Source organism: Phragmites australis, chromosome 2 (assembly GCF_958298935.1).
Source record: "Phragmites australis chromosome 2, lpPhrAust1.1, whole genome shotgun sequence".
In the NCBI taxonomy this organism is placed as follows: domain Eukaryota; kingdom Viridiplantae; phylum Streptophyta; class Magnoliopsida; order Poales; family Poaceae; genus Phragmites; species Phragmites australis.
This window is the reverse complement of record NC_084922.1, coordinates 10,979,340-10,990,101: the sequence shown is the minus strand read 5'-3', so window position 1 is coordinate 10,990,101 and position 10,762 is coordinate 10,979,340. Positions and strand designations below refer to the sequence as shown.

General features: G+C 43.5%; 1 protein-coding gene across 1 annotated transcript; it reads left to right on the top strand.

Annotated features, from left to right (window-relative positions):
- Positions 1-6,230: 6,230 nt before the first annotated feature.
- On the top strand, positions 6,231-8,010 carry LOC133909853 (transcription factor CSA-like). Its single transcript, XM_062352400.1, has 3 exons — positions 6,231-6,666; positions 6,762-7,244; positions 7,328-8,010. The coding sequence occupies exons 1-3, from the start codon at positions 6,387-6,389 to the stop codon at positions 7,501-7,503; spliced, it is 939 nt and encodes a 312-aa protein (XP_062208384.1). The 5' UTR covers positions 6,231-6,386; the 3' UTR covers positions 7,504-8,010.
- The last annotated feature ends 2,752 nt before the right edge of the window (positions 8,011-10,762 follow it).

Sequence of the window (10,762 nt, the reverse complement as noted above, 5' to 3'; positions counted from 1 at the left end):
TATATTACACTTAGCAAATCTTATTTGTTCCTTATTAATTTCTCTAAAGACCTTTTCAAAATATTATCACACAAATGACCATGCACGTGAGTTCTCGACATCTTGATCCATTAACAAAAATATAGAATTAATTTGTTGAAGTGGGCAAGTGGGTTTGGCTAAAAAGTTAAAAAAAAAAGAGATAGGTGGCCGATGTGATCACTGAAACTTTGGAAGTTTAGGAATTAGGATGGTGACTATTTATAGGCTAAGGCAAGAGGTGAGTGGTGATAGGTCGCTTTTGAAAAAAAGAAAGAAATTGGAAGTAATAGGGAGAGAGCCAGAGAGGTGAGTCCATGAGTGGTTGTGGGTCACTTTCGAAATAAATAAATAAATAAATAATAGGGACACATAATTAATTCGAAAAATAAGTTTTATTGATAGGGTGTCTCATTAAAAAGCTTTCTAGCAAAGAAAAAAAAAAGAGTATAACCTAGTTCAGAAAATAAAAAATTACACATTCTCAATAACATCTAGATACAAATTTTTGAATGAATCTTTAAGGTCAATGTTCTCTGCAATGTGTTGCATTCGTGCTTCAGCTTGTTCTCAGACTTTTACTATGGTGAGTATTTTCACCATCTCACTTGTAAGACTTGTTCTTCTCTCTTCGGTTATCCTTCTATTAAGACTGAAGGCAGCATCCGAAGAAACTATAGATACGGGGACCGTTAATAAATCTCGTGCTAACAGTGAAAACACTAGATAATTCGTCTTGTGCTTATGCTACTATTGCAGTATGTTAAAATTTTCTTGTTCATGGCTGATAACGTCGCTGCTGATGAAGGTTGTCAACTCTCCTCTAGATGCTGGAATTCTGACACTTGTAGACGATCGTGATGAAGAGTTTGAACTTCTTGATGAAGAACATCCTCCAAATATTTTGCCCACGTTGTCGTCTTCTTACTTATTATGGGTACCAGTGGAAGTCATTGCAGGCAACTCCGGTATACTTTGTTTCATATTTACTATAAACATCAAATAACTTAGAACGAACATTAGTATAATAAGTAGAATAATCATGACTAAGAGCATCACCTAGAATTATGAGAACTTTACATAAACCTACAATTTTTGCTCTAGGATCTAAAATAAAGGCAAATGCATACAATAAAGAATTTCTTTTTAGTATTTTAAAATTTTATATTTTATAAGAACTACACAATCTTTTAGAAGATTGTCATTTTCATAGCTATTTAAATGAGTAGCAATGTCAACAATATTATGTACTACTAAACAAGATGTTGGATAATAAACTCCTGATAAACTCACATTTGCATCATAAAAAAATTCAAGAAACTAAAGTATCCTTTCGGCAGCATACCAATATGTTTCTGTGAGTAAAATGTGATCCCCCATGCTGATGATAGTATGTATAAATAAACACACCAAATATGCTCTTATATGATAGAATATTTTTGAACATCAAGAAAATAGAGTTCCACCTTCCCGACATGTCCACAGCAAACTTATGTGGATACACACCCATTGCAACATAATGCTGCTTATATGCTGCAATTTGTTGGTTAGAGGAGTTCACAAAAGATATTGCAGTACATAAATTGTTTAGGTATTGCTCTAACCTTTTCAAACTAGATTTTACTATAAGATTGATAATATGATAAGTATAACGGTGATGTAATAAGAAAGATTCAGCATATGTACTATTTCACCGGTATGCGTATTATCAATCAACCGAAACCTATTATTTTAATTTCTAGTTCCCAATCATTATTAACAAAATGAGCAACCACACTAAAATAATCCTCTCTAGCCCTACCTGCCTATATGTCCGAGGTCAAAGCAACTAAAAATGTACATATTTACAATATTTCTTTAAGCTTGCTACGATACGTATTGTAGTATTTTACCATATCCCTAGTAGTTGTCTATCTAGAAATATACGTGAACATATGATTATGAGCTTGCTTATTGTAATCTTCAAATGCAGCAGACCGATGTTGAGTGGTAGATCGGCTCTTGCAATGAAACAGTATAGATCTTTTCGAGCATTGGCAGAGTCATACTCCTAATGATGAACAGAGCCATCGGGGTTATACTATAGCATCGTCTGTTTCATGGCTGCTCCACTCTTTCACTTGCAAGTTGCAGCGTGCCTCTTCAAGTGTCCTGTTCCACTTGAGAACTTTGTTGATAATTCATGTTTACAAATATAACACTTAGCATACCTGATACTTACTCCGTTTTCCTCTCTGTAGATCTTTTTGAAGTCTTACCAAACTTCGGAAGTAGTAACTCTTGATCTTTTGGAACCAGTGCATGCTGACGTGTGTGCACTTGTAGAGCCTAACAATATAAGTGTTGCTGCATGTGAACCAGTTGGAAGTTCACCATCAGGTCCTTCTTCATCTGCGACGCTGGTATCAAAGTTGCCATAGTCCTCTGAGAGTCCTTGAAGAAAAAAAATCATGATCGATGGATGTATCATCATGATCACCAGCGTCTATAATCAATATCTAATAGCACTACAAATAATTCAAATATTCGGAGTTAGAAATAATTAAATAATAAAATAAAGATTGAAATTTGGAAGAAACAACAAAGAACAACGATACAAAAAAATCACCAAGGTTTCCACACTAGCAAGATGACAGTGTTGAAATTTCTCGGATTTTTGGCAACAATTCAACCTATGCCAAATTTTACAAATTCGCAAGAACATTGAGACAAAAATGAGAGGAGGAAACAAGAGAGCAAATGATGTTGCTGGTGTGGAATAAAATGACAGAGCGGTGCTCTACTTATAGGTGAAAATGATGATTTTTGTAAAAAAAAATAGATTTTTCGGAGCTCAAGCAGTCACAAAACGTCTACAAAATTAAAAAAAAAACCCAAGTTAACAGGATTAACGGGCCAAACATAGCCCATTTAACCCGTTAACCGGTCGTGCCCCCACGTGTCACCCGTGCTCTAGCCATGCCAGCCCCACATGCCCAACTGCTAGCGCCAGGCGTGCCATTCTAGTTGGGCAGACCGTGCCACCGCGTGCCGCGCTGGTCATTGGCGTGCCATGTTGGGTCGGGCTAGAAGTGTCGCCACACGCTTAGCCGGGCCGACCGTGCTGCACCGGGGTGTTGCCGTTCCGGGCCCTGCCATGCCTAGCCGGGCCGACTATGCCGCACGGGTCGCAAGCGTGCCGAGCCATGCCGTGCTCGAGCCAGCCCGTATCAGCCAGGCCGTACCGTGCGCTCAACCCAGATATGGCCTATCGTATCGTACTATATCTGAACCGTATCTACAGTGACAAATCTCGATAATCACAGTAGGTACGAACTATTTGAACAGATTTGGCATGCCAATTCTTTGGCATAAAATTACTATTCTGTACCGGACAAGGCGTGTTTTTCGCACCCGTTGCCTTGACTGTGCTGGGCTGTTGACTGCTGTAGCATTACTATTCTAGATGCAAGGCAGTGCTTAATTTACATTCACAAGCTGCCTCTTTTAAACCAGGGTGAACTTCAACCGCATTTGAGCGCTAGCTTTTCGCTAGTGTGAAAGGAACATTTGACCTGCATTGCGCATCTTTCATGCGCCATACCAGTTTCTTCTTAGACGATCCGTAAATTCCAACTTTCTCTTTCGGTTGGGAGGATTTTCGCTCATGCATGCACGTATGCTGATCTCTCCACTGCCAGCTCAATTTTCAAAAAGAAAAAAGAACAAAGAAAAAAAGAAATTTGCAAAACTATGTTCAGTCACTAACTAAATAAGCCTTGGATGTTTTTCACACATAACTCATGCCTGCCCTCGGATCCTTTGGGTTCTATCATATTCATGTCATAGTACTAATAATGACAAGGGGTAAATAAGAACTAGCCTTATTTTAGATGGTTAGTAGAGCTAGTTGTACTTTCTAAACCATATATTGGTCTATGTGTGTTTTAATAAAATAGAACTTTTTTCTAGTGATAGCTGACATACCATTGATAGCGAGACATCTGTAGTGACTTCGTGAATCTCTAGACTCCGTATACTCGATCTTACGCTATATGAGTGCATGATATGGCTGTATGAGTGTGTATGCACGTCTGCAAGGGGTAGATGATCCATGTGGTTGGAGGAAGGATAGAAACAGGAGGACAATGCTAGAGGTGTCCAAATAGGCCTATTGGGTTGGGTTGTCACGAGTCTGGTTAGGTATGACCTGACCTGATAGGTCTGGCCAATGTAACAGGTTGTGCCATGTCAGCTCACGTGTCGTGCCCTCGATCCATGACACGTCTCGCCATGTATCATGCTGTACCGGGTCGGTCTGGACATGATTGCGGCCCGACGATATGATCGGCCTAGCGGGCATGACGCAACAGCTGGCCGGTGAGCCTGTTGACACATCCAACCCTAAAAAATAAAAATAAATAAAAAATAGCTACAAAATTAAAAAATATAGAAAATAGATAAAAATGAGATTTATTGATTGGTTGCTCGTTAAATAACCATTCTATTATAAGAAAAAAAGAGTACAACTTATATGTAAAAAATTACATGGTTTCAATATGTACTCTAGATTTTTCATGCAAGACATAATATATTTTCTTAAGTGTCCCGTTCCACTGGTAGACCTAACAAATCTGCTTCATGGCTGCTCCACTCTTTCGCTTGCAAGTTCTAGCGTGCCTTATCAAATGTCCCAATCCCCCTGAAGACTTTACAGATAATTTATTTTTGCAAATATAACACCTAGCATATTTGACACTTATCATGTCTTCATCTTTGTAGATCCTTGCGAAGAGTTACCAAACTTCAGAAGTAGCGGTTCTTGATTTTTTTAAAGCTGTTGCTTGCTAACGTGTGTGTACTTGTAGGGCCTGATGATAGAGGTGATGCTAGAGATTCATCGTGGGGTTCATCACTGCAACACTACTATCAAAGAGGTCGTAGTCCCCTTCGAGTCCTTGAAGAAAAAAATCATGATCGATGAACCTGTTATCATGATCATAACCAGCAATGTCCATGGTTAAATGTCGAATGGCATTGCAATATTATAATATTCAAAGTTAGAAATAATCAAATAACAAATAAAGAATGGAAGAAACAAGAAAGAACAATGATGTAAAAAATCACTAAGATTTCTTCAAGACAGTAGGATGAGAGTGTTGAAATTTTTCAGATTCTTGGAAACAATTAAAACTAATTTTGTCAAATTATCGTAAATTCTTAGAACTTTGAGACAAAAATGAGAGGAGAAAATAAGAGAGCAAATGTTGTTGCTAGTGTGGAATGGAAGAGCAGGATGGTTCTCTATTTATAAGTGAAAAATGATAATTTCTATAATATTTTTGATTTTTTTAGCACAAACAATCATAAAATGCCTATTAATTTAAAATAAATGGGTTAAACGGTCAAACTATTCCTATTCAACTCGTTAACCCGACCGCACCCCCACATGCCCGCCTAAGTCACTTGTGCCGACTGTGCCCCGTTAGGCCAACCCCACATGCAACGGCTTCTAGCTAGCTTAGGCATGTCGGGCAGACCATGCTATGATGCGCCTACCGTGCCTCAACGTGTCCGAGCGACCGAGCTGGACCGCTACCGTGCCATACTTGGCCGGATCAATCGTGCTTAGTCGGGCCTAGACGTGTCGTGCCCGTGTTGATCCGACTCAGCCAGGCCATGTCACGCGTGATAGTCTGGTGCTATATGAGCCCGATCTAAACCATGTCTATAGTAACAAGCCTCATGTCGGTCCAATTCGCACTACCTATCTAGACAGCTCTAGACAATGGTGTAACTTGTGGAGCGCGTATAGAGACATGGTAGTTCTGGTGGGGTCTATCAAGGCGAGGAGGGACAGAGTTTCACCCCCAGTACTGGTTGGAGTGTGACTCTCCAAACCCACACGAGCGGCCTCTGAAACCGCCTAAAAACAATCCCCCCCCCCCCTCTCTCTCCACCAGGACGACACGAACAACGCCACTGTCTCTCCTGCCTTTTGCCATCGGTCTTACTGTAAGGCAAGGGAAGCCTCAAAGGCCAACCAAACCAATCCCCTCTTCCATTAAAAAAACCAATCCCCTCTCCCTCTCTCTAAAAAGGAAGGCAAGGCATCCAACTCAACCAGAGGACCAACCAACGAGACAGGGAAGAGAGAGAAGGAGGTTACTCAAAAGCTAGAGAGAAGGAGAAAATAAGCAGACATTTATTTTCTTGTTGTTTTGTTGGGGGTGTTGAAGCAGAACCCTCTCCCCCTATATCAGCCTCCCTCCTTTCGCAGAAGCAGCAACAAGAAGCTGACCCTTTCCCTCTCTCTCTTCTTCCGTTGCCACTTAGCTTCTGCTCGCCCCTCCCCCCTCTGTCCATCTCTCCTCAAGCTTTGGACCCAAATGGCTCATGAGATGGTTGGTTTCTTCGGCCCTGCTCCGCCGGCGGCGGCTTTCGCTCCGTTGCAGGAGGAGCAGCAGGTTCTTGCGGAGGAGGGGTACCACGGCTATGTGGAGGAGGTGGAGGAGGGCGGCGGCCATGGCCACGGTGGCAGCGGGCAGGGGAAGCTGTGCTCGAGGGGTCACTGGCGCCCCGCCGAGGACGCCAAGCTCAAGGAGCTCGTCGCGCAGTACGGCCCTCAGAACTGGAACCTCATCGCCGAGAAGCTCGACGGCAGATCAGGTAATGCAATGGCGCAATGCGGTGGATTAGACCGTGCATTTTTCGCTGCGAGAAACAAAAAAAGTTTGAATCTTTTTTTTTTTTTGATGGAGCAGGGAAGAGCTGCCGGCTGCGGTGGTTCAATCAGCTGGACCCGCGGATCAACCGGCGGGCGTTCTCGGAGGAGGAGGAGGAGCGGCTGATGGCGGCGCACCGCGCCTACGGCAACAAGTGGGCGCTCATCGCGCGCCTCTTCCCCGGCCGCACCGACAACGCCGTCAAGAACCACTGGCACGTCCTTATGGCGCGCAAGCAGCGCGAGCAGTCCGGCGCGCTCCGCCGCCGCAAGCCCTCCTCGGCATCGTCCTCCTCGTTGGCCCCCGCCCCGACGCACTTCGTGCCCGCCGTCCACCATCACCACCACCACTACGGTTCCCGGCCCCTGCCGTTCCACGCCGGCGGCGGGGCGCACGTGCAGCACGGCGTTCCCCCGGAGGCGGCGACGGCCACCTGCGCGTACAGCGGCGGGGAGTCCGACGAGTCCGCGTCCACCTGCACCACTGACCTCTCCCTCGGCTCCTCCTCCGGCTTCTACCAGCGTAGGCGTCGTCGCTGCATGCTTGCTCTCATGGCATGGTGTATCGTTTGTTTCGACTGACATGGTGTGCGTTTGTTTTGGCAGGCTACGACATAGTCCCTCCGCGCGCCGCCGCGCCCGTGCCGGCCGCGTTCGCGCCGAGCGCGCGCTCCGCCTTCTCCGCCCCGTCGTCGGCGCGCCACCTGGCGTCAGCCTCCGAACACGGCGGCGACAAGCGCGCCATGCGCTTCTTCGATTTCCTCGGAGTCGGCGCGGCATGACCGGAGTCTTGACGGTGGTGTACAGGGGGAGGTCAAAGATCAAAGCCCCGGTGATCAAGGTGAAACCGAGCTTAGCTTAGCTGAGCTTAGAGTTAATCATCAAGAACGACACTGGAAGCGGAGAAGAATGGTGAGGGTGTGAGGATGAGACATTGTTGGCACACGTCAGTTTTGCTGCTGCTCTACCATTGCTGGGAGTTGCAACCAACAAGCAGGTGAGATGAATGGATGGATGGAAAAGAAACAACTTGGAACACAAACTGCAAGGCAAAGACAGATGAGATACTCCGCCTCTTTCTTTACCCTGTATGTGTGTGAGTGTGTCTCTCTGCCCCCCTTTTCATGCTCTGTTCTGTTCTATATTTTTTTCTCTTTCTTTTTTCCCTTCTCTTCCCTTTGTATGATGAAGAAGTAGAAAGAAAACAAGGAACCAATTCCCCTTGCAAGAACAACCGGTTGCAAGATGCAAACTTGCAGTTGAAATGCATCAGCGTCGATCTGTCTCGTGTGATCCCTGCACTTGCATCGCGTGTCTCTGTCCATTGTCACTGTGCCTATCAGTCGGCACACGGCGAACAGAACAAAAACAAAGGCTCACTCAGTTTACTAAGCTGGGCAGTGCACAAGGAGTGGTAGCTTGTTTGATCCATCCGATGGTTGCAACAAGTGTGATGGTGTTAAGCTCTTTCTTGTTTCATCGATCAACAAGAACATCCGGAGATCAACGTTTCTCATCTCGCAGCTTAATCCCAGAGACAAGGCAGGTCATTTTCGCCTCAATCTCTCCTGAAATTTCCCTGCACTCCCTTCCTTGTCTCGGGGGCCACATGAACAACATTTCCACATCTCTTTCTGCCCTGATTTTGGGGTTCAGTTGGACTGTTGCGCCTGCACAGTGTATTAGGTGAATTATAGAATCTTTATTATGAATTATAGAATTTACAGAAAGAAGTTTTATGAATTTTAGAGCATGACAACTTTACTGTCCAAATAGAGAAATAGTGAAGTAGAAAAATTAGAATATTTATAAGTATTGCTCATCCAACACTCAATGGTTGTCACGAGTTGGCTGCTATATCAGCTCTATGTGTAAAAGCGTTGGAGCAGATGTCAGCGAGACCTTAGCATGATCAAGTTGTAGAGTCAGGTTAAAAACTTCACCGTGACAAAAAAAATTTGTTCATGAAAATTAGCTTATCACGTGCTGTTAATAAAATATTAGTTAAGAAAAATTAAAATGAAAAAATTCCCAGTTATTTACGAAGGCTGTTGCATCGCCTTGCATCGCAGCGCAGGATGCTGCTCTCCTGCAAGCGAACGAAACTGCTGTTGCAACGCCCGTTGCTGCTTCTCTCCTCCCTCCCAGTTATTTGCAAGGCTGCTCGTTTTGAGCACGCAGCTGGCTGATCATGCTCCTGCTTCTTCCTCGCCGACCACTGACCGCAGCAGATTTACAAATACAAATACTCACCCTGCCAATTTTCAAATTACCGAATACAATCATCCCGTTGCCGAAAAAATTGATAACTGTCATCAGTGTGATGTGAGCAAAGCTACATAAAGTTCGCACTGATACAAATGCAAAGCATATAGCTAACTGGTTTGGTGTTCATTAGCAGTTCTGGTGAAGTTTGACTGGAGTTGTTGGGTATCGGCCTGCGTATGCATGCGTTCAGCTAAACGCAAATCAAGTCCCACCGGCCTTGAGATTTCAGTTGTCCAGGACCATACTAAAAACAGGATCCTATTAAATATAAATATTAAAATATTTATATATCAATTGTAAATAAAATATTTTGAGTAGAGTTCACGGTTATTTACGATAAGTTGAAATACATCTGTTACGATAAGCTGGAATAACTTGAAATGCGTCCGATTGAACGTATTCCAAGTTGTTCCAGCTGACGATCGGATATATCTCAGGTTATTCTAACTTATCATAAATGCTTGCAAGAACAAAATTATCATAAATGCTCGTAGGAACAAAACTATAAGAGATCGAAGTACACGTATGTATGCTTACGTTAATACATGCTAGTTAGATAAAGATACTCACTGGATCAGTTTTATCTATATATTTATGTATAGCTTGCTATGTGCAGCTCTAGTTACTCATCAGTACGTGCAGCAGGTAGCTTGCAGCTATAGTATAGTTTTGGAGCTATCTGCTCGCAGGTGCCAGTACCACAACATAAACACTGCGCTGGTAGACAACTGCTTACTGCTAAACGGCTAGGTTCAACTGTTGGTTGTCGACCGATTGCTTGTTTCTGTGATTGGTAGCATGAACAGTTGGATTTTGTGACGACGATGATTGGACGCACGCGGGAGCCACCCCCATACCGTGCAATGGAGCCGGGCCATCAGTCGCCAGAGCGAGTGGAGATTTTTTCATATTTTAAACTTGCGATCTCAACAAGAGTCGGATCCATTTGAGCTGGAGTAGAAACTATAGAGGAGAAAAACCTGTGATGAAAATTCATATGGCAATGGTTGACGCCTGTCCTCGATCGAAGCTGCGACCATATGGAACGTCTTGGAGTCGTGGTTCTGTGAAATGTAGAAAACTAGACAGTTTGGACGGAAGAAAATATGAAATAGGTAAACAGTCAAATAGGCTAGGCATGCAAGTAGGTCACTTGATTTTTTATGGACCGAAAGAACAAGGCCACCTGTACCCTACTATATGGACTGTTAGACCTATCTGTTATTTTAGATCTAATTCTATCTATTATTATGCAAATTGTTAGACATAAATACTATACACAAATATATGAAGAGAGACCCTTGATTTTTGGGCCGGGGGCGGCCACCCAGGTCGACCCCTTAGGGCCGGCCCTGATCAAGTCTGGTTTATATGTTAATTTTGGCTCTGCTGAACAGATAGAGGCATGAAGTGGTCATGTTCAACCGCTGAGTCTGTGTGGGGACTGGGTCAGGGTCCAAGGTAACACAGCATTATCTAAGTTTGAGATTACACTGATGTGTGAATCAACACCAAAAGAATTATCTCCCTGCATATAAAAATCTAAATTCTTTTATCTTCGGGAACGTATAAAATTCTAAACTCATCCATCTTGTTCTGGTGAAGTCTTGTCCATGAACGGTGGTATATTTTTGCATCTGGACTAACATAACTGATAACTGCTTGGTTGAAAAGATGAACCGGTCTTTATTCGACAACTATGTGAAAGCTAAGACTCTGTCCAGCTGTATGAATATACCATCCACACCCTTATTTCTGGTACAAATAGGATTG